The following is a 27,943-nucleotide window of genomic DNA, read 5'->3' as shown; positions in this document are numbered from 1 at the left end:
CAGGTGGAGTATTCCTGTACAGGATAGTAGATTATGGAGAGCGGAGTAATTCCGTCCATTTCTTCCTAATTGCAGTAAAAAAAAACGGACCAGAAGATGCGGCGCGTGCGCAAGGCTGGAGCGCTCCAGTCGAACTCCTTGTAGAAAATAGCGCGCCGGAACGCCTAAAGCCGTATCTTCCGGGCCGTTTTTTACGGCAATTAGGAAGGAATGGACGGAATCACCCTTCTCTCCATAATCTACGATTCCGTATACGAATACTCCACTTGAAATCCGTACCACCTCAGATTCGTGGGGTGATGTTATTGTTCGCAACGAATATTTTTCCTCAAGAAGATTGAGTCGTTAAAAAGTGAAGTTTTCAACGTTGTTGGCTGCCCTCTATGTGAATTGCTTTGAAAATTCCACGTTGATTATATATTTGTAGGAATCACTGGAAAGGAAGTAATGTTTAGTTTAAACTAAAGAGCATTCAATTGAAGTGGAACAACTGTTCGAGACATTACTAGGAGACGTACGAGATATCCAGTAAGTATCCAAGTCCCCTGCTTGAGACTGCATCTTTCGGCTTTGTCCAGAAGCATTTTTGTCTTCTCACTGACTGCATCCGCCCTTTGATGACGTAGTGAGTTGAACACTGCCAGATAGAATACTGAAGAGATGAGTGGGATCGCGTAGAATACATAGTTGGAGACCTGCAAAACATGAGCTATAGTTTTCCTCGCACTGAGTCGCTTTTAAGTATCTTTGCAAATTTATTCATGATTATTACTGTAGCCTGAGGACACAGGAAAGTTGTGGGACCGGACATAATTATGGGAGAACTTACATACAGTATTATTCAAAATCTGTTTAGAAGGACTGGCGATACCTGCATATATATGGGATTGGTGATATAGTTAACCATGACATTTGATTCGTAAACTCGTTTACAGCTGCTCAGTTGAAATATCACAACACTAACTGCCACAGATAGAAGAAGAGATAAGCTGAGAGCGTAGCGAAGCGTTTTTCTGCAAACCAACTTTTGAGAGAGTAACTTTCGGGAAGAGTGCTGTTAACAACTCACTTGTTCATCAGCCGCTCATTCAAAGAAGGAGACGAGAAGACAGCGAAGCGATTCAGTCCCAAGAAGAACATAAGTATGGTGGAGAAGTAAGAAATTATCAGATCAAGCAAAAGCGAAGCTTTGTTAAGTCCAGGTGCATCCATATTGATTCCTTCGACCACGATTCCACACACAATTTCGCATATATTGCTCACAACCATAGTTACAGCGAACAGGCTGATGATTGTGTAGAAAGAATTCTGGAAAGTGGACTTGTTTGCGAATCTATAAATAGAACTTCCTAATTGGACCTTTCAGTGCTTTAGGGTCACATCTGAATTGAAGGCATCACCCCACGCATCTGAGATGGTACGGACTTCAGGTGGAGTATTCGTATACGGGATAGTAGATTATGGGGAGGGGTGTAATTCCGTCCATTTCTTCCTAATTGACGTAAAAAACGGCCCGGAAGATGCGGCACCGCACGAGGCTGGCGCGCTCCAATCGAACTCCTTGTAGAAAATAGTGCGCCGGAACGCTCGAAGCCGTATCTTCCGGGCCCTTTTCTACGGCAATTAGGAAAAAATGGACGGAATCACCCTCCTCTCCATAATCTACTATCCCGTATAAGAATACTCCACCTGAAATCCGTACCACCTCAGATTCGTGTGTGATGCCTTTAAAATGACGAGATTTTCGAAGAACCCATCAACGTATCTATGTCATTCTAGACCGGCTCTTGATCTACTTTCTGAAATCGACAAGCGATTTTGAGTTCCGACATGATTTGTGCATCGAAAATATGGTTTGGTAGACATGAATAAGGAGCCACATTTTATTGCAATAATAATCCTTCGAGAATCACTGTTTGATTCGTGTGAGAACGTTATAATTTGCTTCATTTTATTAATTCGGACCCTCTAAAGACCATTTATATAAAATTCACCTTGATTAATCTCTTCATTTTTTCGCTTCTGATAATAAACTCACTTTGAAGGTTTTCTCTCTTCCAACAATCATAGCTGTGCTTAGTAAAGCGTTCAGCACCAGACATACAGTGGCAAGCGTCATGTTCACTGTATACCATAGCCAGAAACTACCATCTTTTGCAGCAGGGGGAGCAATGGGGACATATCCTTCACCACGACCTGACGAATCTGAAAACGTGAACGACATTAGGTGATACACGATCGTGAGCCCTGTCTCTTTTTTTCCTACAATTTTTCTCGGCAAATATTTTTTCTTTGCATGAGTAATATCACCATATATAATGGATGCATATAGTACCGTAGTCTGGGAAAAGGAAACGAGCGGAAGATATGACGTATCTAAGCGCAGAAGAGTTTGGATAAAAAGAAAGAAAGACCACAGTAGGAACTGCCGAAATTAGAAAGCAAAGACCTTTGCTTAAAAAAAAACTGTGACAAAAAGGAAGAGAAGAGGGATATTGAAGGAAACGCCTCCAACGAGAAAAAATTAGTTGCAAGAAAAAATTCGTTTCCAGGCAACCAGCTTCAAGCTCTATTATTCCTTTAGTGTATCTTGGAGAACTTACCATTTGAATTTACTTACGAGGAATGGTTTATTTACTTTATTTTCTTTATTTTGAATTTGGTTTTGTTGAATTGTATGTTGAATTTGGATATACGGAAGTTAGGTTAGCAGGAAATATTGTTGTTGATAGGCTAATTTCTTCCCAGTTCCAATTACTCTTAATAAATAATTACTCCACGCATAATTGTTTACTACTATACTATTGTTCACTTTCATATAAAACAGCGCCGAATTATAACAAAAAAAAATTAGAAGGTACAAAGGGCCTCTACATCTCTCGAGATATGCCTTTGTCGTTTGCATCTGTTTCCTTTTTTTGGATTTTTCTTGTGTTATTATCTACTTTAACCCATTCCAGACGTTTTTCGGTCTTTCGACTTTCGAAATCAATGTAGTTCGACGTTCAACTTTCAACTTTCTAGGATCTACATGTTTACTTAAGACACTATTCTGTTCGCGTACAATATCTATACAATTATAACAACCATTTCTAAGATACAATAACTTTGCCCTCATTACCTCAAAAATTCTAACTTGCTGCTATTAGCTTTATAACCTAAAATTATCTTAAAGTAAAGACATTACAAAAAAGGCGCTAACCAAAATACTTACGATGAGTTTCTTTCTTCTTTGTACAGAGTAGTGACGAGCCCAGTGCAGTACTCTGTCTCATTACCTTGTGTGGGCTCACTTACAAGTAAATGGTCGTCCCTCTGCAAAGAATTTAGAGCTCGAGCTGAGTTTCTGGTTGTCTGCGGCTCGTGCACTGTGCGCTGATGTATTACAAAACTATCAGTGTCAGCTTCGTGCATACCGCAATCGGAAACATTGACGAGGGATACGATCGGTGCGTTGGGCTGCTTCTCGTGAAGGAGTTGTTGCTCACTGCGGTATCTTCCCAAAAGCGAGCTAGCGTAGGAAAGAGATTCTAGTCAATGATACTTGTTGGACTTCCATCTCTACATTTTGCGGCATTTTCTGCTTTCTGTGTAAAATAAAATCTTCATCGGAGGAAGAGATGATCCCATCGGAGGAAGAGATGTGGTACTTTGGTACAACAGCTACATCAGTGGGGCAAAACGTTTTGCTGGGGATGATGTGGTCTATGCCGTCATGGCCCCGTCCACCGGGCGATTCTCACGTCCAGCGTAGAGAATAGCGCTTTTGAAAGTAGAAGTTTTCACGGGTGGTTTTTGTCACCATGATAAACTCGAAATCCTCTGTCCCTGCAGTATCGAGGACCGTGGGTCCCAAATAAAGCCCCTTGGGCGTTATTCTGTGACCAATTTTCGAAATCACCAACAATGGCTTTGTAGAAGCACGATCTTCTCTGTAAAACTTCTCTGGATCTGTATAGGAAGTTTCGATTCCTCCTTCTTCAAAGCCTGATGTTGGAGAGTAAGTTTCGAAGAGCTGGCGTTTAACCGTACCTTCACTCAGACGTCCAACTCGAGGCAAGTTGTTTGAAAGAGTCGATATGTTCACTGCCATACTCGTGTTGACAAGAACACCAATTTCACCAACTTCTCTACTGTCTCATGTTCTTAAGAACAGTTCTTCTAGATTTCCAAGTTTTGCATTCAGTGGTTGGCGTCGTCTCATGATGGTTTATTTGGCGAGATCGTACCTAGTGTTTGTGGATTGCATCATCAGATATTCAATGGCCGCTTTCGATGCATGCGTTATATGAACAGATCGTCATCCTAGTTCTTTTCCGTTTCAGTAGCATAGATGACTCGTGTCCTTCGTAGCGCACCACGTTTTCGTCCGGAGTCAGGAGACTCCTTGTTACCAAAATATGCATATGATCTTAAAACCCATGGACAGCTTTCCGACGTCTGGTCTCCTAAGTTTTGGAAAAAGTGGCGTCCTTCCAAATTGGAAATTTAGCGCTTATTTTTTGGAGCCGACTTCAAACCGTTTCGCAGGCACCTCCCGGTAACTTGATCGCTGGCTTTTGGTTGGACCAAGGTGCGATAGACGGACCTTATGAGTCAGCCATTACACAACAGAAACAGGGAGCTTGTCCCTTAAACCTATAATAGATGCATCTCAGGGCAAGCACAATGTCACTTTTGTACGAGGTTAGCCCCTTAGCTTCCACGTGGGGAACGAGACACGTAGCCAACTAACCGGCTGTGATCCCTCTAATGAAGCATGCCGTGACATTTCTTCCCACCAAGCTTTCGACCAGAAAAAGAGTTTCTGCTTACAGCGTATATACCTGCGCCGAAGACGCTGGTAATGTTTCTCTAAATTAGATGAGTAAAAAAAACCGTGGACTGGTAACCTAGGACATGCCTTGCCATAGATTTTTCCGTCGCAGTTTGCATTTGTTTATTGAAGTGTGCACTAAAAGACAGAATTCAAGAGCCAAAAAGTTATTAAGAAATATTAGGTTATTCAAAATAATCAGAAAGTGAACCACGTTAATAGAGGGCTACAGAATTCTTCCAGTTGCCACACACAAGAGAAATTTAAGGAAGAAATTCTATGACATGGATCTATTGTTTTTTTAATATACTGTAGAACAAACTGTTGTCACACAAGAAACACAGAAGAAGGGACATTTGAAAAGCAGTAGACATAAAAAAATAAAATAAAAGTACCTGAATTAGTGTTTCTCGGCCCATCCGCATCGATGAACATGTTGCGGGCTGCGGTCGTACCCAAAATCACTACACTCCCTTGAAGGACCGCCTGTTGGACTGCTACTCAACAAGTTTTTGTGTGAGATGTGCTTAGAAAAAGTTGTATTTTCAAAGGTTTTTCAATCAAGGAAAACTGAAAATCAAGCAAAAAAGACAGATTTGTTAGACTTACAAAAAACAATAATGTCTATGTAATCGAAAAATTACAGTAAAAGTTACGAATGAGCTTAAAATGGTAGGGGCCATTATACTGCCACACACAGGAAAAATATTAGGCGGCTAGGCCAAAAGTTGAACAAGCATCGAAATATTAAAAACATGGGAAGGCAGGAGTACGAAAGAAGTTAATGCAAGTTCATGCAGCTTTATGGAAGTTTGAGCATCATGGACGATGAGGAAGAAAAGTGTTTCAGTGCTACAAGAGGAAATAGAACTTGCACCGTTATAGACATATAAATAAAAAAAATTCTACGCAGTTGGAGAAAGATTCATTTCTTTGAGATGAGATGAGCTTTCTCTGGTGCTCATATTGTGTAAATATTTTGGGAAAACTCTTTCTAATGAGCAGAGATGAAAATCGTTGTCCGACATGTAATAAAACACACTTTCCAGGTGGTTATCGTTGCAAAAACAATGTAGCTCAAGTACATTCATTCCACATCTGCAGATACTGCATTCAGCGCATCAATTTGAAATGCTTCTCTTACTAAGGAAAAGGTTATCTACGAAAAACAGCAAGTCCCAAGTGAATGAACTGCTCTGGCAAATAAGAATACTGTAAATAACAGTGTTGGGTGTGTAATCGCATGTATGTAATTGCTTCGCCGTCGTAATCTTTATTCTTGAGATAGGCGTCGCTGCTTACCGAAAGAAGTCAAAGCTTAATCTGAACTGGTTGCGAAGAAGAAGGAAAGTCCGGGAAGGGTGTCCGAAAAAAGTTCTTTTACAAATTCGCTTTCGAACTGTGTGTGTTCTTCTTCATTGAAGGAACCAGTGATAAGAGAAAATCGTTCTATGTCTAACTCTGCTGCGTAGAAAAATAGTGCAGTTAGTTACGCTGATCCTGTAAGAAAAAAGTAAACTCCACACGTTTTTCACTATTGCAGAGATTTCTCATGTAATCTTCTATTAACAGTTTGGTATTTCTTATAGCATGAAGAGCTGTTCCTTTTCCTGTGACAGTAATATTTCCTAGTCGTTTTTATTTTCAGTAAAGCCTTGCAGAAAAAATAAATTTCCTAGTCACTTTTTTCAAGATTGTTCTAAAAAAGCATGGAATTGGACTAATCCTCTCTTCTATCGGATTCTATCGTTGTCGTTCGACATGAGTGGTGAACTCGGTAAAGAGTAATTACATCCTACGCGTCATGTGCTCCGCATCATTACTAGCACTAAGCAACCCGAAAATTAGGTTGAGGACGAAAACTGCTTGATATCGTTCGATGGTCTAAAATAAAATTCTGCGTAGGAGAATAACATGCTCATACATACATTACCATATTTGCAATTACCAGGTGCGCTACAGTTGTGCGTTACTGAGAATTCTCTCCCTGGTTTTAGGGGTCTAACCTGACAAAAAGTTGCGTAATAGTTCTGGTATTCTGTAAAGATAATTTCTCCCATGAAAAAGTTGCACAAAACGAAAGCGTTCGCAACCCATACTTGTGTGGAGAAAGTATGAACATTATATATTACAGCAGCGGAGATATTCATGTTGAAAGGTGCACGGAAGTTGATGAACGAAGAAGATTTGAGTGGTTTCTCATTGTGTTCGTTTCCATCTCATTCAATTCATTGCAGCTCAGCTGACGCATTTTGCTGGTTTCGCCCAGATTTCGACGGGATTTGGCTCTGAATGTACAGTTCATTTTCTGTACTCAAACATCTAAGAAAGCTCTGATAATTTAAAAATTGTTAGAGGAGGTCCGAACTAGATGACGAGCTCATGTCGCTCTAGTCATCGACTGAAAATGTTCTGTACCAGTCGAAATATGATCACATCATAATTTTTTTTTCGTTGTACATCTGAAAAAGTCACAGTTCAGAGCCAGATGTTGACTATTGACTGTTGAAGGAGACTATACAAGCGTGTTGCGCTCACCAGCACAACATATAGGAGTAAATATTCCACACGAAACAGACAAACAAGCCCCCAGTTTCCTATATTATTTACTAGCAGTCTGAACGTCCAGCTAACGCAGAACATCAGCGTTCTTGCGGTGCACGCGTCGTCCGTATTTACTGATCAGTAAAAATTAAAATTAGCGGCATTTAAAAATTTAGCGTGTACATTTTTCTAACGTCACTTCTTTCGTTCTTTCTTTTAGAAAATTAAACACTCATAAAATAATAATGAAACAAGGTGATGATTCCACGGTTCTCCTCTTTAAGACGCTGTACTACACATGGAGAGTATCCAAGCTGGATTATACACCTACACATATTTCTTTGATGCGGGAAGTTTGGAAATATAACTCAAAGCATGAGTTTTTCTTCTCTTTCCTCTCAACAATTAGCGCAGAATAATGTGCTTGCATAAAATGATATGAACGCCACCATCGTATCTATAATGCCAGACCATGCAAACTATTAGGTACCATTGAACAACTGTTTGTATTCGGGTTTCCAGTTTCTGAACAAGAATGTTACTAAGACGAGGCGGACGTGCGGTTGGAGTAGAAATGTGGTGGAACATGTAGGGGTAACACGACAGCTTTCACTGGCATTAAATGGTTCACAACGTTTCGTTCACTTCTTGGCAAATTCAGTACGAGTTACAGTGCGGCATTGCTGCACCGCAGCGCAGGAATGGACCGACGCCTTGTGACCCGTCCTCCCCATTTCACGGTTTTCTGGCGCCGGGCACCAATTTGAAGGCATAGAACCCTCCCACCTCATTTTATCGATCTCTGGCGATTTGACGTCGTTGAATCCGTCTCACTGTTTTTTGAAATCTCGTTACACTGGTACACATACAACCTAACGTGACAGAATAGCTCCGTTATTATATAGAATCATGATCATGATCATGTATACAATAACGGGCTTATTCTGTGTGTGTGTCTGTGTGTGTGTTAGTCACGAAACTCAAAAAGGGGGTGCGACGGGTCCACCGGCGTCGAATTGGTTTCTCGACGCAAGAAAGCTATAAAATGGGGTGCGACGGGTCCACCGGCGCCAAACACCTATGTAAGTTGGTGCGACGGGTCCACCGGTGCCAGATACCTATAGAAGGGGGTGTGACGAGTCCACCAGCGTCGGATTGGTGCACTGGCGGCAGATACCTATAACGTGGGGTGAGACGAGTCTACCTGGCGTCGGGTCGGCGCGCTGGCGCTAGATAGCTATAACTATAGCTAGTGTGGTGCTATAGCTAGTGTGGTGCGACGGGTCCCACGGCGTCGGATTGGTGCGCCGGCGCCAGATACCTATAACGTGGGGTGAGACAGGTCCACCGGCGTCGGATTGGTGCGCCGGCGTCAGATAGGTATAAAAGTGGGTATGATGGGTCCACCCGGCGTCGGGTCGGAGCGCTGGCGCTAGATAGCTATAACGTGGGGTGCGACGGGTCCCACGGCGTCGGATTGGTGCGCCGGCACCAGAGAGCTAGAAAATGGGTTGCGGCGGGTCCACCGGCGTCGGGTTAACGCGCTGTCGCCAGATACCTATAACGTGGGGTGAGACGAGTCCCGCGGAATCGAAATGGTGCGCAATAACTTCGCGTGCATGTTGCAAAAGATAAGTGGTTAAAGCTGTTTCATAGCCGTGGCCACTGGGCGCGTTGCTTTTCACCTTCATGACATCTCCGCGTATCTATTTCTTTCTTCGTTCGCCTCAAGTTGGTAGCATGCCGTTCTCAGGAAGTGGAAACGCGCATGAAAACGGCTGCTTAAATAGTAGCAGGATGTTTATGTGATCTAACGTGGAGCGTTATCTTTATCAGTAGGATGATGTCTTTCACGTTATTTTATGCCAAAACACCATTCCTTGATAACCGTTTGTAGAAAACAGGAGAAAAACCCATATTTCGCAAGATACTTTTAAATATTGTCTATAATATATCGATAAGGAGTGTTTGAAGATGAAGCTCGATTGTTCTGCAAATGTAGAACTGACACGTTTAGAAAGAAGACTATGAAATCTTTCGCATTTAGTTATAATATAAAAAAGGAAAACGGATTGACGGAGATACACACATCCAATTTCATAGAAATAACACTAATATTAATTTCCGTTCATCAGTGAAAACGAGCGAAGCAAACACCACAGAAAGTCTGAAGTCCGGCTTTAGCCGGACGCTATACACGGCAGGGCACCTTCTTGGAGTTCACTTGACAGTGTTCGGCAGTTCATTGTGTTGCCAAAAAATATAATGAATACAAACGAATGGTTGTTGCCAAAGATTATATACTCCCTACAGAAAATTGACTATTCAGGTTTTGGGTTTTGGCGATGTGCTGGACGACATCTTTTTGGTATATATGGGAATCTTGCAATATACTGCTATGCGGTAGGTATAGCTCGTACTTTCCACAACCGAACACTCGACTGCGTTAATTTCAAGCAGGACCACCTCGAGCAGGTAGCAGTCGGACTCGTATGCGCGGCTCCGTGTCACCATTAATATTTAATATTAATATTGTTTATATTTGCGAAATTTTAATCATTATTGTTTGTATTCGCTTATTATTGTTATTAATTACTAAGAGAAGTAGGGTGTAGCGTGGTTGGCAAGATGGTTTGAAACCACCCTAGTGCCAACCAAGCTTTTCATCCCTCCATAGTTGATAAATTGGTACCCGACATATGTGAGAGAGCAAATATAAAACACAACGAGTTGTTTTGTTGGTCATAGTGTCACCTTTCACCTGGGGGAACGGTAAGGAGAGTCCCGAGGATACTCCGCGAATGCCTTCGAGACACTGCATGTGCAGTGGATATGCCGCGGAATACGTGAACATACTTCGACGACGCCGCGCTCCAATCGTTCATAGCAACCTTCTTAGATTGTAGTCTGCCCACAAAGACGCAAAGTACTGCACAGTTATAAGAAATTATGTAAGGAAGAATGATTTGAGTTGTCGGAATTACGCAATCAATTGAAAACATTGTGCTTAACAGTTCAGGATATTTTGTGTGGTGTTCTAATAAAAAAGAGAACGAGAGCGAGTTTTGTCTAGATATTTCTTTCAGAAAGTCTAGAATAAAATATATTACCAAAAATATTGTAATATATTGTCATATAGTACAATATATTACCAAATAAACTCTTTTTCTTCCAGGAGTTCAGTAATGCAGAATAGCCCTCTCTCCACAAACAAATTAGGCTACATAAAAGCTTGGGACTCACAAAAAAACAAATGCCCTCATTCCTGGTACTTTTGAAAGTTGAAATGTTTCATGTTTCCAACGAAAACACGGAACAGCGTGATTTGGAGCAATTAGATACATCTTTCTCTCATATTTCACGCGAGGATTTCTCTTGCTTCTACTACGGTCACAAATTTGACATCACCTCACATCATAAAATTCCGGTGGATAGGTCTGATTTTCCTAAACAATTTATTAGCTCGTGAGTTGTACCATAACTGATGATGCAACATATGACTGGCGATAGTTGAGCAGAGTCAGCTACAAATTTAGGTAAAAACCGAAGATGAATCTGTTAGGGATACATACTGTCGCTAACTGCTCTCCCGAGGCATGATCGGAGCATGTTTGAAAATCCGTCAGGATTTTTTCTCTATACGCATCCTTTCGTTTGCCTTGTTCTACTGTAATCACCGGTAGCAGTGAAGTTCGGACGCACAATATGATCCACACGTTAAAGGCATCACCCCACGAATCTGAGATGGTGCGGTTGGGTGGAGTGTTCCTATACGGGGTCGTAGATTATGGAGAAGAAGGTGATTCCGTCCATTTCTTCCTAATTGCCGTAAAAAACGGCACGGAAGATGCAGTGCGTGCACAGGGCTGGCGCGCTCCAATCGAACTCGTTGTAGAAAATAGCGCGCCGGGAAGCTCCAATTCGTATCTTCCGGGCCGTTTTTTTACGGCAGTTAGGAAGAAATAGACGGAATCACCCTTCTCTCCGACTCCGTATAATCCGTATAATCTGGGGTGGTTTCAGGTGGCATAACCCACCTGAAACCACCCCAGATTCGCGGAGTGATGCCTTCAACTCATATTGTGACAATCTTTCTGTTAGTTCCTCAGAAGCACTATATTCGCAAGGTTAATGAATTATTAAGTCACTCACTACAAACCTGCACACTCCTATCCGTATGAAATCTCACATTATTTTTACGCTCAAAACCTATGAATTATTTTTGGTCGAGATGGACTCATCAAACCTTTTCGAATTACACAAATACTCTCCGCTACACATCGAAAAATTATAAGCAGATGTTTATATAAAGAATATCAGTGAGATGTTTTTCTTCCATATCTAGGAATCATTTCTATCACTTCCTGTTCCAGCAGGGTTAGATTCATTGTAATCACTAACCCGACGTGTGTTGGCGCTATGTTCGACACTTTTCCGGCAAATGATGCCAGGAAATGGATTGCTGACCATACTCCGCATGTCTGGCTTATTTCAGCCTGTTATCTCGGCTTCGTACTCACGGCACCTGGAAAAATCGTTATGAAGCATGGGATGTTACCACAATGGTACAATCTCTATAGTGATTAATTTTCCGGTTTTTCAGTACTCCTATTCCAGGTACTACTTCAACGGGTTGCTGCAGCTATGTCTACTGCTGGCATTTGTTCCACAAGTGACATTTTCATTAGGTTCAGGATGGAGAGATTCTGTTTGCTGCAACCATTCGCTCTACACTGGTAAATTGAAGCGAAATTTTCAACTTAAAAAAATTCCATTTATAATCATGAGTGCTTCTAGGAGTGATAAGTGGCACAGTTATGTTTCTTTTCGTATTCACAAAGCTTCTCGACCTAGCTGAGACGGTGCTAATAATTTTGGACGGTCGCCAACCATTGCTGATCCATATTTTTCATCATATTATCACACTTCTCTTTACATGGCATAGTTATTCTCATCATCACTCTCTTGGGAGGTAATCGTAAAAGTTTAAATTTTAGAAGTAGGCTGATTTAATTTTACCGACTCTTCGCAAAAAAAAAATCCGGTGGATTGGAATATTGGACAAGGGATACGAAAGACAGTAATCATATTACCATACCTTAGACATTCTTCTACTTTTACGACGTTTGTCTACTTCTAGCGAAAAGAACTAAGGTTGTAAAGGTGAAGCAAGGCCTTGCAACGCTGTTCAAGGTCCAAAACCATTTGGAACAGTTCATTCCACAAAGCTTACCGCTAGATATGATGTCTTGTTTGCGGTCAGACACGATAGCTGCTTTAATGCGATACTGTATTTACTATGACGTTATGAAAATATACAAATAACATAACGTTATTCAGTTATAGATTAAAATGCTTGTACAAGCTGTGTCCTTATATGCGTCTATGTGTCTGTGTGCTTTCTCCAATTCCCTTACCGTCCATCCATTCGGTCAGGATTGTCCGATTGATCTGCCGATACCAAAGTGGGACCGAGACGTCGGCATAATGTCTTCGTGCGTCCATCTGATAGATGTGCTGGCAACAAGCAATAGAACCATGGGCTTTCGAGCTATTTACTTGTGAAACACTATGAGGACGACTTTGGAAGTTCGAAAAGGTCAAAGAATAGGATCGCGTATGATCCACCCAGTCCAATCCATTAGTCAATCGATCGAATGTGAAAATCTGGGGAGCCAGTCACAATTTTCAACTTTTTTCACCCCAAAGAGACAGAAAATTAGGAGCATAGGGCCTATATCTGTATCGTTTCTTAGCGCACCGAATATTTACTACCGTATCCACTGATCAGAAGGTCAGTGGGTTTTATTAGCAAAACACAAACACAGTTAGTGGAGTAAATGTACAGTCTTATTTACTTCTACGCCTTTTTTAAACCGAAATAGCACTAGTAAACTTGTAAAAGGAAAAGATCCTTAGTTTGTGAAAGTATCGTTGTCAGCTGTCGCTGTAAAAAGTACATTATCAAAATCTGTATTGTGCATTGAGTTTGCGAGAACGTTAAGACTGAAGAAATCAGCACAGAGAAGTATTCTTTAGCATAAAGAAAAAAATTGGGAAAAAATTGAATGCTGTTAGATTTTCCAACGACTATATATGCCTTTTGTTAGATTTTTTCGTCTGGTACTAAAAGTTATTCCACTTTTATTACTGTCTCATCATCGATTGCGTATATTAGACATAAAGAAAACATAAGATGGAACTTATTCATTATTTCTTGTGCTGTATTATTTTTCAAACGTGCAAATAATCATTCAGATGGTTCGTATTTATCAATCTTTTCTCTCATGTAATACTGTACTCCTACCTCAGCCCAAAAAAGTTTGGCATTGCTCCATGTTGGCTATTTGTCGCTTTCAGTAAGTGATTCGAGTTTGTTCGCATCGCTCGCTTTCCAAACTTCCATTTTCTTAATTACAGCCCAAGTGTACCAGTTGGTTTTCTGTCTCATCATCTGCTTTACTGCACAGAATGTGGGTTTCATCCTCCGAAATTCGCTTATTATGAACAGGTTGAAATATATTTGAATATTAGAATATTAGAATACTGAGCAACTTCTATTCGTAACGAACATTCATGACGAGATGTAATTAAAAAAAAAACTAATACACAGAAGTCGCCTTACAGTAACATGGTGGTCCTACATATTTACCCTCTCCGACCCTCGATATGTGATGGAATGGTAGATCAAGGAACCTATCTAAACTCTAATTTCCGAGATCTAAGGTCTTTAATCTAGGACCTCTTAATCCCAGGGAAGAAATCAATGACTGTTATGATAAGTAGTTTTTAATAGTTCTTCCTTTACCAATACATATCCAGATCAAATAAATGACAAATACAAATACAAGTACAATGTAGTTCCTCAGATGGAATGAATATGATGTGTCATAAGGGAATCAGCTGAATGTGTGTGTTTTTTTAAACGAAAGTACGCTCTTTGTGAAAAACACAAATACACTACGGAATAAAGGATGATTAATGCTTTTATTTATTTTGTTTTTCAAATCGCGTACAGAATTCTCAGCTAATTGTGAAAATTAATTAGGTGAGATGACAAAAATTTAAATGGCACCTCAATTTTTGTCTAGCTAAAATTTGTAATCAAAATCAAATTGGTTTGCGGTTCCATTTGTATTCGCTACGCTTGACTATTATTACCACTGAGTGTTCCCAAACAAATAAACTATCAACAAATTCAATACAAACACTTTCAAGAAGCCTGTGCACGTAAATGACTGATCACCACAAACTGATCTGGGTTCATTGATCCTTATAGGAGCTGCCTAAAACTCTTCTTTAATGAAGCTACATGTTTCTCCTGTTAGAATGAAAATAGATAAATGAGTGAAAAAATAAAAAGTGTTACTAAACTGGATATTTTTTTTGCAAAAGAGAAGCACTGTGAAAGAACTGTTTGGCAACATGTTGCCCTATTTAAATAAAAGAACTCCTCTTGACAAATAGTGGTTTTGGGGCAGGCTTAAGAATTGTCGGAGAGCGTGTGTCTCTTCAGTTGTTGTGAATCCAAATGTGATCTTCCCTTCATTTCACTTTTCCTTCTCGAAATGAGGACGAGATTTCAGGTAATCGATGAAGGTGGTAAATGCGATGTTGACCCTGGACGGTTATCGTTGGACAAATTTGTGGCGGCAGTATTCTTTTTCATCTTCGCCGATTTCTACCACGTTAAGTATCGAAAATTTCGAGAAACCCATGAATGCGCACTCGCACAGTATCTGCGAAGTTCACCGACACGTTCCATTCGTCGAACAACTCCACGCAGAAGTCCACGCGATATTACAATCAGACCGTACTCTCCGACTGGTATCACACCGACAGATCCATATGTTACGAATTAGTAGCTTCACTTTAAATAAAAACTGTTGTAACTGGGTCTACATCTATTGCAGTTGAAGACCTTTCGCTATTCTTTGAATTTAAAAATTACCTACAATTACTGCCATGCACATCAAATTCCTTGAAAATCTGCTAGTTTTGCTTTTTATTGCTGAAAACTATATTCGTATCGAAATCAGAGAACTACTCCATCGATCATAATTTATATCGATCATAATCTAGAAAAATTTTTGACCTCGCTCTTTAAACGCAGCTCATTTCATCCTCATCTCATCATTGAACAAATTCCTTAAGAGAATTCCTTGAATTCCTTTCTTCCTAACGAAGCTATCACATTTCTGAGACGACAGACATTATTCGGAGAAAATGCATGTTTTTTCTATTAGGAACAACATTGAAACCCATTCAACGTGCTATAAAGTTTGAATTTGTTGCACTTTTGAATAAAAGCACGTTTTAGCAATGAGCCACATTTCAAGAAAAAAAACTTTTCTTTTTGAATGACTCATCAAATCGCATAAGTACAGAATCCATGTGCAGTATTCCTAGTTTATTGATTGAGAAAACGAAAACAAATAAAGCAAGATCACAATAGGCATAAGACCGGATGAGCGTGAAACGCACAATAAAACATACAAACAGATCAACAACATTTCGAAACATAGACATTCGTTGATGTTCAACCAACCGAAAAAAACAATTATTTTTAAAAAAAATAGTAATCTAAAGTCCTTTGAGGCTCTCTGAATGTATATGGTAATATTGGAGACTCAAAATGTTACTGGTCTCAACGTCTGAGTAACACCCATGTAAAACGTGACCCTACTTGAAAATTTAAATAAAAATATGACGAAATTAGCGTAAGTTCTCTAGAAGACATCCGGATGAAAGGTGCTCAAATTCTTCTCGTTCATGAAAAAAATTGCTACACAACTTATTATTGAAGAGGAATATCGTACTAAATACTACATGACAAAATTTTGCTAACCTCCGTCCTTGCATTTAAAGTAAACGAGAATCATATTTCCCGGGAAGCATAGACAGTTTTCTAATCACCATACAACACATTTCATTGAGGATGAGAAGCAGAAATTGCCTAAGAAGGCTAGACAAACTCAGCCGCACAAAAAAAAAAAAACCGGAATGGTCAAATTAAACATGGGCGTTTCCCAAAGAATAGTGGAAAAATGGTGGATGTTACAATAAATTTTCAGCATAGCACCTGGTTGACTACAATCACTTGTAATAACTTCGTATAGCGGACTCGTTGATCTTCACCTTCTGCTCCACACCATAGCGGAAGATACAGGTCCCCTTTGTTTCGTATTTCACGACCTGAACATATAAGAATTGGCATTGAATGCAAGAAAAGATTCCTCCATTTCCACCCCATAATCACCTCCTCAAATGTTCGTCGACGGTCGACCCAGTCAACCGCCCTGTCACCCCCCTATATGTGCGCATAAAGGCGCAATTCACAATCGCCAACAAAGAAGTGACGCGGAGGATCGAGGCACTTATGAGGCACTGAGACTAGTTTCCCTCGCTTGAAACCCTGTCCTGTCGTCGACGACTATCTTCTCAACCCAACCTTCGTGGCTCAACATCTGGTCAATACGCGGCTCATCAAAAACGTGTGCGTAGCGTAATATATGGCGAAATCGGGAACAATTGATGTGAAACGGTGATGAGCCCGTGATCATAAAAGAGCGACAATGGCAGATGCGCCACCGGATAAGATTTACTCTATCCTCGAAGATGTTGAGGCAATAATCACGGAAAAAAGTGATGAAAACAAGAAATTTTCTCAAGGTTGGAGGTAAAAAATAATGCAGGCTGTTTCCCTAAGTCAAGCTTCTATCAACTCAAAGTTTAGACCGTCTATTCTAGAATTTTTCTCAGCAAAGCAAAGAAAAAGCAGTAACAGTAGAGAGTTGAAAATTGAAAACTCACATGCTTAACAAAGAAATACTCAGACAGGAGGAAAAGGGATAGTTCATTCTTCAATTAACTATTAATTAGATCATGTATGAGGAAAAAAAGACTACGCGATTATTTCAAAGTCAAAAAACTCTCACTGCTTATCACAGGTCCTGGTACAAATATGTATTTAATCGCGGTTTAATTTTAACTAAGAATACGGGCCCAGCATCTCTGTGCCAAATAAGACAAAATAAACTAACAAGTAAAAGTTCACGTGAGATGGAGTAACGGATAGGACTTGAAAATCTCCAAGTTCTCTTCTCTTGAAACTTCTGCATTGGGAAGTGTATTCATGTTTTCTTCTTATTTAAACGAGGTTTAACATAACAAGAAAACATTGATAAGACTTATTTCTCGGATAATTGCAAACTTATTTGCTTCGCTCAAAGTTGGAAGGAAAAAATTTCGTGCACGTTTGTTTTTCTATAGAACTAAGGGTAGTATTTATTGCGTTGAAGTTCAACTACATATTATACGCTGCTACAAAATTTTTGGAAACTTCACAGCAAAATCCTTATAGCAAGGAAACGACAAGTAAACTAGAAAATAATAGATAAATAGTAAATAGAATATAAAGTAGACGTAAAAACTTATTGCAAAATTTCGTTTAACTGAAGCTTTATTCTCTTTTAACAAAACATTTCATAACCAAAAAATATCAGCTGCTCATTCGTACGTAAGCCATTTGCTCAGACGTTAAATTTTATCGCTAAGCCATTTAGCTCCATTTTATTTATTTATATTATATCGAATACTACTCCATTCCTCCCCTTTCTGTTAACTTTCTTAAGTTTTAGTTTAGTTGCATACGCGGCGATTTGAGATAAGATTTAAGGTTTACTTCTTCACTTACTTGTTCAATGTAATAACTTATTCCTTATTCAGTATTAGTACTGCTTCTTTCTCCCAAAGGATTGTTTCCTCAAAAACGGGTTTGAAAAATCGAAAATTACTTATATGTTATTGAATTAATAACAAAGTAGACGTTAACTGAATACAAAGTTTCATTTAACTAAAGCCTGAATCTCTTTTAGCAGAGACCTGGAACATTCTATAGCCGAAAATATCAGCTGCTTAATCGTTAGTCAATATTAGCTACATAAGCCTGATCGCTCCGAAAAATTATTGTGCTTCAACATTTCGTTTAATCTAACAGCAAAATTAAAAATTGAGGATTTCTCTCGATATCCTCCAGAATGCAGAATAATCCTCGAACTCAAACCCCTTCTTCTCTTCAAGGGCAAAATCCAAAAAAATTGAAAGTTGAAAAGTTCAGTGGCGCATATATGACTACTCTTCTTACTAAATTCATGGTTTGAGCCAAAACAGCGAAAACACAGAATTTTCTGTAACCTCCGATCCTCAGTGTACTCACACGTCAATCTTCCGCCGACTAATTGCAACAAAACGACAATCCTCCTACTTACCATAACCAGTCTGAGTCATTCCATCGACCTCTACAGTACTCTGATGAGTCTAGAAATGAAATCGCAAATCATCACGTTAAACCCACATTTCCCTCGATCGTGAATCCTTTCGACGCGTAATTGGGCATACCACGGATAATGTCAGCGATGTTGCCTTCAATCACAGTGACGAGACTATTGTTCAGCTTTAAATTGGTCACTAAAAAAGTTCTTGATGTCTTTTCGTACAATAATTTCTATGGTAAATGGCAATTATTTTAATAAGTGAGCAATTTAAGCGCAGTCCTTGAAAGTAGCTCTTTGCGAAATTCGCCCTCACTCTTCTAATGACCGCACGCCATTTTTAGACTCGTCTTCAACCTCACCCCCTCAGCAACGACGTCAATTTTCGCCACTGTAATGGCTCACGCGATGTCGTTGTGACATTGAAATTTACATAGGAAATCAAGTGGTCGAACGCATATTAAGTCAAGTACCAGTGAAGGATCTTCAGCGCAGTTCTCTTTGTTATGGATTGAGGAAAGTGGCCAGTTCCGTGGAGTTACAAGTAGCAATGTGTCACGCTCCACAAATAAAAAGAAAAGACATCGAACACTTTCAAATGCGGTAGAAATCCGATTTGACTAGAAATTTCACTTTAGAAAACGTTTTGAATTGAACTACTTACCTGTGAGAATAAAAAAAAGTAAAGTAACCTTACCAGTAACTAAAATCTTTCCACTCATTCGATTATCGATTCGGAAATCTCGTTTACATTGCTCCTCTAGGATCACTAATTCGGCAATGGTTTCACATGATGGCGGTACCCGTACACAGCTATCTACACCCCAGCATAATTCCTCTTCGTTAGTGTTTTCGCCTGAAAATTACTCTCAGCGGACTGGGAATTACAGAAAATTAGAGCAAATTATAGAAAGTACGTAAACAAGGCGATTCAATGCTTCTTTGCTTTTTGCTCTAAGCCTCTTGCAAGTTTGTCTATTTTATTTATTTTATGTTTACTATTTCAATCTAAGCGAAGAAGATAAACATGGCTAGAGCTCATAATCCATTGTTTTCTTGTATTCATCTATAAGTATTCACGGTCAAAAATTGTTGGGTCAGATTACCGATTTATTGGAAACGTTGCCTTAAGATGTATCTTAAAAACATGGTATAGGGTAGAACACCGTATTATTGAACACCGTATTTCTCCCAGAAAATCCAAAATCAACTGTGAACGGATACAAAAAAATAGGCTTTGCCCACTGAATTGGTGTTTTTGCATTGCGAATAGACCTTTTAGGAGGATCCAATTGTTGAAAATAAAATTGAGGAATTATGGAGACTTGATGAGTTACAAATATTAGTTTCACCTACCCTCTATTTAAAATTTGCACTGTTTCTGTCAGTGAAATTCAATGAAAGTTCGCAAAGTGCACACCTCTACAGTACTGAAACGAAGGAGGAAAACCTGTCGTTCATGTTTGAGGTACATAAAAACTTTTAAAAAACCTCCATACGTTTGGTTATTGCAGAACATTACGGTAGTGTCGTTCTGTACATATCCGGTTGAGTAATATCGTATAACTGTAGAAAAACACATACGGAGAGACCTACCGATGTGATTTAATTGAACCTCTTGATGGAATCCTGCGTTAGCCTCAACGACCTCACAAGGTGTCTTTAATTTCAGAGCCACTTCCATTCCACGACAAACACCTTTCTCAATGATTACGGTCGATGTGCTTCTGAAAGCTGTTTATTCGCTTAAAAATATTCATTTAAAATAGAATTTAAATAACCTAAATAAGTAACGAGAGTTCGACGTGACTAAGACTGAGTATTTCCTCCATTTCTGAATTTTATAAAGACTTGCAAACATGTCCAACGTGATCATAAAAACCTACAATTGATGAAAAACTGTGACCAGAGCATCTTTTCCCTAATTAGTTAATAATTTTTGACATAATGTCAAAATGAACTACGCCAGCAATGGAAATTAATGTTCACGATAAGAAACTATCTATGAAATTCGCGTTTCATTCAGTATTTCCCAGTAAAAAAGGAGGATTGCGAATGTCCAGCCGTAATTAGCCACCTCTTTAATTGCGTATTCCTTGACCATTCTCCCAGGTTTCTCTGCTCTCAATTTTTTTATGTGTTACTATGAGATAAATCGGAGTTTTTTGGATTTGCTAACAAGATTTTGGAGAAAGTTTATTTATTTCCTGACGTTTCGACAACTTGGTCTTTATCGAAGCTTTGAAAATGGTTCGAGAGTTTTGAAACTATCGTTCCAAGTGCACTACGCAAGAACTCCGAGCGGAAAAATAAACTGACTAGCGTCTCACCGACTAGCGAGGCAGGGGAACCACTGCGTTCTAACGGATTGTCACCCAAGGCAAATAAGATCCACTGATATTTTCGTGAGCGCTTTTTATTTAACGAGAAGGATGCGATGCTCACTAAAGCTCGCTGGGCTACTAACTTTGTCGTAATCCAAAGAAGTCAAATATATTGTGTAACACGTGGGGCCTTCGGTCATAAAATAAACTTCCTAATGGGCTCATCAATCTGTTTAACGAGTGGATGTACTAGTGATGCTAATGGACCACACTTGTCTACGACTACAACAAAAGTAGGAACAGGTGTTTTGAGAATAAAGATTTTTAGAATGTTTTTTTCTGGGCCCAAGACGAGTTTTTACTTTTCTATTACGAAATTGAACTATTGTGAAATTTAAAATTTTTGTAATTTATACGGTTCTAGGTCATACCTCGTACATCGTTCTGTTTTAAAGGAATACTCTTGTTCTCGTTGTGTTGTGTTCGTGAACGTCGTCTTGAATAGTACTTTTTCCTCTTTAGGCTGAAAACATGAATTTCATTTCATTCGATAGTATTTCTTAATCTTTAAAACTTTGTAAAACTAAGTGCCTGTCATTTCCCCTTCACAACAGCAAACTTCAAAATACCAAATGCAAAGAATAATGAAAACTCAAACAGAATCTATTTTTTCAAAAGAAAATTTTGCGGCGAAAAAATCTATTTCCTGATCGTTCTGAATCAAAATCCGCGGAAATGTCCAGAAACACCTCGTAGATTTCTACTTCTTGTGGTGCTCTATTGTTTTTATTATTGAAAAAAATAAGCAAACGGGTTGGTTTAGTCTTGAGCAGATTAAGTTTAGATCTAAGCATTTGAAGGGTGATGAACTGGGACCGTTAAGGAGTGAAGGAGAATGAACTCATGAACTCACCGCTGCAACATTTCCCTTCGCACCTTGGTATATGTACTCAGGTTCCATCGACTCTTGGAACAACTTGGTCCAGTTGATATTGAACTAAAAAGGAGTACTTTTAGAGATCTTCTTAGGTGAAAACATTTCTATTTTAACGAAATTTTTCATTTTATATTTATCCCAGTTTGTTCTTCAACCTTAGGTGAGTATGTCCCTTGGGATCCCAGCTACCTTCGCCCCCAGGTTTGCTGGGGCTTCTCAGAGGCTTCTTACAGCTATGTAGTTTAAAGAAGTAAATAATGTCTAATGTTATTTTCGACTAAAATTGTCATTTAGTGCTATAACGACTTATCTTATTTCGACTTTCGACTTATCTTATTTTGTGATTGACGAAATAAACATAAAAATAACGTGAAAACCAACAACATAAACGTAGTATAATATTAGATAGTGTGCTTCCGTTCACCTTTTTCCCCACATTAGTGGAGTAGCTGTCTCTCTCACTTCAATACTCAGTAGCACTATCCAGGCATATGCATATCTAAGGAAGTGAAAACGGACATCTACGGCATAAGGGAGAATGCTTCGTGAATGAGAATCCGTAATTAGCGCGCAACTCCAAGAAACGTACATATCGTAGATGAAGGGGCAGGAAAGTTTCCTCATCCTCTGCCGTAGTTCCAATCCATCCCTCTGTTCTTGTTGTTTGTTTATATTTCTGTCTTTGTTTTGCGGAAAACATTATGTCAAGGCTAGCGCTCTTATATGCGAAACAAAACAAATGCTGAATTCTGTATTCGACTGAACATAAAATAACTCGTGCCACAACATGGTTTTCAGTGATTAATTTAGACTAACTCTCAATAATTTATTTCTTTTTTTTTGTAATGAAAGAAGAATGTAAGAGATGCGGTTTGCTGTTCATCTACGCGCTTATAAGCAACGTTCTGATCCAAAGATGACCACTATTTTTTCCTGGATAGTCCCTTAATTTACCGATTAAAAATAAGAAGAGCTGGGTAATACCACTATTTTTGAGCGGGCATTAGCAATGAAGATTTCCAAAAATGTGGTCGGTTACAAATCTCAACTTAGTTAGATTTTAAACTCAAAGTACGGATAGAAGTCTTTCTTTTCGTCAGATAATTACAGTAATTATGCTGAATAAGACGTTCAGGGTTGCTCATAAAACCCAACCAACAATTGCGGGACTTCCTTTGAAATTTCAAGCAGCTATTGAATTTCTTCGTGAAAAGGATGGCGACCTATTATAGCGGTACTGTGTTGCGGCGCGGTCCACGAACGCAACAAAGGATTCGGAACGTGAAACGGTTACGATATGATTTGGTCTTTTAGAGGCTGCGAATTCTAAGAAGTTTTTTCGAAAAAAAAAGAAAATTATAGCTAGTGGATTTGTAATAAGGTTTGTGATAACTTTTTATGCCATTAATTGCCCTAGAAATTTTATTTGCTGGCTCCTGAATCGCAGCGAAGAACGATTTGATTATCGCAGTGCGTCCAATTTCCGACTCCTCGTTCGAAACCCCTCTGGGTTGATTTGAATGTTTACGCAAGCCATTGCGCTAATTGGAATCGCATGCGTTAAGCGAATTCACTTGCACATTATGCGAGCAACGTATAGATATACAGCAGATAACAAGCTCCCATGGGCGTCGAGAGTAGGCGGATGATTCCACTTGTGCATTGATTAATCTCCTAGTATTTCGATGAGAAATCTTAGAATCCGAGCTTGGCGACGTGCCAAATTCGCTTGAAATCGCACAGTGTTGCAGTGTAAACGACGGCTGCCAACATCTGGTGCGTTCAGAAAAAAAAACGATGACGAAGTGTGGGTTGTTGTGGAAAAAGGATCCGAGCACAGGTGGCTGCGGATAAAAAGATGTGGAATCGCTGTGAAAAGTGGGCTCAGATGGCGTATGCCTCTAGGGGAAATCAATGCCCACCTAAAATCATTCGATCACTCGATTCTTCCATAATTTTCCAACCTATGTGACTATAAATTTGCCGTCGGATATGTGCGTTCGTCCATAGAGGTATAATAGATTGCTAGGCGTGGAACAGCCGGTAATGCGTTTTATTTCCGGACCGCGGCCTAACAAGATCAGCGCGTAATGAAGGGATATTCCTGGCAATTATAAGGAGGGAAATCGTGCAGAGAAGGAGGCTAAGGAGAGGAGGAAAAAAAGAAAAATAAATTCTTGGATAAAAACTATAAGGATAGGAAGACGCTCGTGGAGAGGATTTTCACCGTACCATATATAAAAATAAGTACTTGGTTTTTTTTTTCAAATCAGTATTATCATCCAGTTCTACATATTTTCAGGCGACATATGTTATACAATACATTATTATTTCTTAACCTAATCAATGTAACATATGACTAAATAGTAAAAATAATAAATAAATAATAAAATAAAATAAAACATAATAGACTAAACAAGTTCGGAGAGGTCACCGATAACATCCAGAGCACTGTCGATTTTTAGTATAAATAAAAGGAAAATTACGACACTATAAATAGCGAGAGTACGATAAACAAAGCCCATATATTGGAAAAATAACCGAGTTACTCAGGTAAATGATTTATAAAAAAGACTTTTCTGCACTTTCAGAAATATAACTCCTTATAAGGTAGTCAGGTAGAAAGAGGAAAATTTACTTCAAAAAAATTCTAGCGAATTGAATGTATGTTTGTATAAATTTCTAGAAATTAGAAAAGCACTCACCGCCAGATACTTCTTCTTAATTTTAGCCTCTGCTTTCGTTTTTGTAGTGTCAAATATCAATTTAGCCCAATTCAGCACAATCTCCTCCAGATCCACTAGATTTGCCATAGCATCCTGAAATTTTACAGAGTTATTTATAATCTGTATCCTCTCGAATCCGAAAACTGATAGAAGACAGTTTGCCCTGTTTTCAGAAGAAAAGATTCTACAGAAAGAATAGCATGAGCTTGAACATAGAATAAGGTGGAAAAAATTACGTTCATTAGTGGAAAAAATTGCAAAACGTGCTCTAAACGTATCCTAACGTACCTTGCTTGAAGTGTTCACAAACGATTGAGGTTCATTTTGCCTGTGCTTCGATGGACCCAACATTCTTTCGTTCTCAAACGGGGACGATGGAAGTTGTGGTTGAAGGCAGCCTAGAAATTCAAAAACTACAACCTGGGGCCACTGACTCAGAATGAAAAAGTATCAAACAGCCGTAAAGCCAGGAAAAATTTACTTTTTAGAATTTCCTAGGTGGGAGAAATTCCTACGAGGGAAGCAAAGTGAGTTTCTTCGGTTGTTATTCTATTGAACAACGGGGCTCAGCTAATTTAGGTTTTTCAGACTAGGATTTTATGGGATGTTTTTGCCATTTAAGACATGGGATACTGAAATAAAGTGAGAATTCCAGGATCTGATACGGTGCAACAATGGAGAATATATGAACGTTCTTCCTCAGAAGAGGTCCGAAGCCCTCATGGGAGTGACTAAGAGCACTACAGACTCCTATCATGTAACGAAGAAAATTCTCGAGTCTTCCCAATTTCCAGTTGATTTCTGGAAGAGTGCGACACAGCGCTGAAAATCCTCAAAGCAAACACCTTGCGCAACCTAGTTCTCGGCAAAATTCGGCTACATACGCTGGAAAATGTGGGTTCCTTTGAAGATGTGAGTCAGTAGTGCTGCGTAAAGCACATTAAATACGGTGGATCGATGGAAACATTTAGGGGAGATGACATTCAGGAGCGAATCAATCGCCGCCGGCTTGTCTCAACTACCGTAGTTGCGGCCTATCGATTCACGTCGGAGTTGGCGATGGAGGAGCAGGAGGGTAACTTTACGCTGAATCCTTGACTCACTTCTTGTGATTCATAATTTCGAGGATATTCAGGTAATTTCTCAACTGTACCATAGCTCAGCGTTAGTAGTTAAAAGCTAAATTAAGTTGAGCAAGAACTAAAAATAACAAAAAAATATGAATAGCTGAGGTTACTCAAGGAGGTCAATACAAATCCGAGGGTGAAATAAAGGAGAAAAAATAGAGGTATAAAAATAATTAAATGATAAATAAATAACAGTTAATCAACATCAACTGTGGTTTTTGCCGTACTCTTCTTCTACCTTCTGTAGAGAAAGATGTGAGCCTGGAACTTTGTACCCAGAGAACAATCTGTAGGTTTTACAATGCAAAGTGTCTAGTTATTTCGAGATTGAGGCAATTAATTCCAAAATCTCTAGCACTACATAGCATGCGCTTAATTTTACTTCCTTGCGTTACAAAACAAGAAACCATCCCCTTTAATAAACTTGATGCTGAAATAAATTCCTTCTTTCATTTTTGAGTCATGAACTAATTTACCAACTTTTAATTTCAACCTTGAAATCTTGGAATAAAATAAATATGTTCAACAGAATATGACGCGAGCCAAGTCGTTTAACTGATGACAACTGAGCTATCATCAGCATAACATTTGTAACGACATTAAAAATACACAGCAACGAGAAAAGTCTTAAAGCGAATGCTGTTTCAGGAGTTAACATCATTTCGACACTCTGCTAATTTGCTATCGTAATGTTCCGATACAGAAGAAGAAAAAGCAGACATTGAGGCGTTTCCGATCTTCAGAATCTTGTGCACTTTTTTAAACTAAAAGATGATGAGAACACAAAGCGTACAGTTCTTCCTACAGCACTGGAAATGTTCGCATACAGCTCTATAGAGCTACTATAATTAAAGCATGAGTTTATGCGTAGAAATTTAATATTTGGAATTTACATACGTTATGAACATATTTTATTCAATACTTCAGATTTCTCATCCTACTCTTTCACCACAACTGGATGCGGGATATCAGTTTTCGACGGGAATTTCAGTCGTATCCTGTTATGCATAAGCGATGAATGCATTAATGGTCAAATAACCATTGGATTGGTGGAGCTGTGCAAGGTTTCAGCCAAGTGCTCATGTCCGAGCCATCGCTCGATCACGGCTGAACTCACATACAAAGGCGGAAACTCGGCAAACACAAGCCTGAGCATTCAGAATTGGAAGGTTCTATTGATTCAGGCCATGTAAAGGTCGGGGTTCCACATTCCACAAAATAGAACATTCGTGAAATCCTAAGCCTCAGTGATTTGATTTGACAATTTGGCCTCACTTCAACTAGAGGACTAGGGCTTCGAGGGACTGCAAGGAGATGAAACAGGAACTCAAGGAACTGAAATTTTCGACTGAACGAAGTGATTTTCAAGGAATTTGCCGCCTTGTTTTGTTTAACTGACCATCAATCAATACTCTAATCGGATTCGTAAACTAACCGCAGAACATGTGCTGGAGACAAGTGAATGCTGAATAGAAACGCAGCGAAACACGGTGAAAGGCGATTACGCCACAAGCATCACAACCTCCGCTGACTCCGCCCCATTTCGAGGCGGCTTTCCCACTCGACCAATCGCAGACGTCGGAATGCATGCACATCGATCGCCTGAGGTGATTCATCGTCGTCGACCTTTTCTGGAGCTCCCGTTGAGGCTCAGAGTTGTCCTTCTCCATCAAGACTTCACTGGTAGCTTTTAGATAGAAAACAACGGGTTTCTGGACGTTGTTGAGGTTAGTGAGGAATCGGTTTAACATCACCTCACTGTAGATCTAATTAATGAAGAAGACATAGTCAATAGGGTTCACCTCTTCACTGAATGACTTCTTCAGCACAAAGTCTGACTAAGATGAGTTATCCACGTGATTGATCGTAGAGCAAATCACTCTATATCCAAGGATCACAGAAAATTTCGATCAAGGGGTCGTGAAAGGGAGTGCATATAGAGAAAAGACACAGAAACTACTTTAAATTCCAAAGTTCTCTGCTGTAAATCCATAAAAATTGACGAGCTTTTCAAAATCATTTCACCTCCTGCACCGTCCTTAAAAACTGCCATTTGCATCTGTCTTCACAGCTTTAGAATCATAATCATGAGTGAAAATGACTTAGACACGTTCGGAAAATTCGCGAATGTCGTTACCATAAATTTTTTCTGCAAATAGGATTTCTCATCACAGAAAATATATCTACAGCAATAAA

At 39.3% G+C, this 27,943-nt stretch overlaps 3 protein-coding genes across 5 annotated transcripts; 1 reads left to right on the top strand and 2 right to left on the bottom strand.

Annotated features, from left to right (window-relative positions):
• Window positions 1-461: 461 nt before the first annotated feature.
• On the bottom strand, window positions 462-4,093 carry RB195_002819 (uncharacterized protein; the record flags this gene model as incomplete). 2 transcript variants are annotated; one of them, XM_064200242.1, is made up of 5 exons in its annotated part: window positions 462-695; window positions 872-1,013; window positions 1,070-1,308; window positions 2,039-2,205; window positions 4,033-4,093. In XM_064200242.1, 5 exons carry the CDS (start codon window positions 4,091-4,093, stop codon window positions 462-464), a joined length of 843 nt encoding a protein of 280 aa, XP_064056123.1. The 2 variants fall into 2 exon arrangements, with proteins under 2 accessions (XP_064056123.1, XP_064056124.1); XM_064200243.1 differs by lacking the exons at window positions 872-1,013; window positions 1,070-1,308.
• Window positions 4,094-11,779: 7,686 nt separating this feature from the next.
• On the top strand, window positions 11,780-15,222 carry RB195_002818 (uncharacterized protein; the record flags this gene model as incomplete). The annotated part of the gene is made up of 6 exons (XM_064200241.1): window positions 11,780-11,925; window positions 11,978-12,096; window positions 12,158-12,332; window positions 13,619-13,719; window positions 13,781-13,833; window positions 14,947-15,222. The coding sequence occupies 6 exons, from the start codon at window positions 11,780-11,782 to the stop codon at window positions 15,220-15,222; spliced, it is 870 nt and encodes a 289-aa protein (XP_064056122.1).
• Window positions 15,223-16,456: 1,234 nt separating this feature from the next.
• RB195_002817 (uncharacterized protein) lies at window positions 16,457-27,498 on the bottom strand (the record flags this gene model as incomplete). Of its 2 annotated transcripts, none has more annotated exons than XM_064200239.1 (9): window positions 16,457-16,555; window positions 18,717-18,829; window positions 19,331-19,489; window positions 20,230-20,360; window positions 21,389-21,480; window positions 21,871-21,954; window positions 24,600-24,713; window positions 24,909-25,018; window positions 27,183-27,498. In XM_064200239.1, 9 exons carry the CDS (start codon window positions 27,496-27,498, stop codon window positions 16,457-16,459), a joined length of 1,218 nt encoding a protein of 405 aa, XP_064056120.1. The 2 variants fall into 2 exon arrangements, with proteins under 2 accessions (XP_064056120.1, XP_064056121.1); XM_064200240.1 differs by having other exon boundaries at window positions 27,183-27,336.
• Window positions 27,499-27,943: the final 445 nt, after the last annotated feature.

The sequence above is a fragment of the Necator americanus genome, chromosome IV (genome assembly GCF_031761385.1).
Source record: "Necator americanus strain Aroian chromosome IV, whole genome shotgun sequence".
Classification (NCBI taxonomy): domain Eukaryota; kingdom Metazoa; phylum Nematoda; class Chromadorea; order Rhabditida; family Ancylostomatidae; genus Necator; species Necator americanus.
The sequence above is the reverse complement of the archived record's forward strand: the minus strand, read 5'-3'. Positions and strand labels throughout refer to the sequence as shown.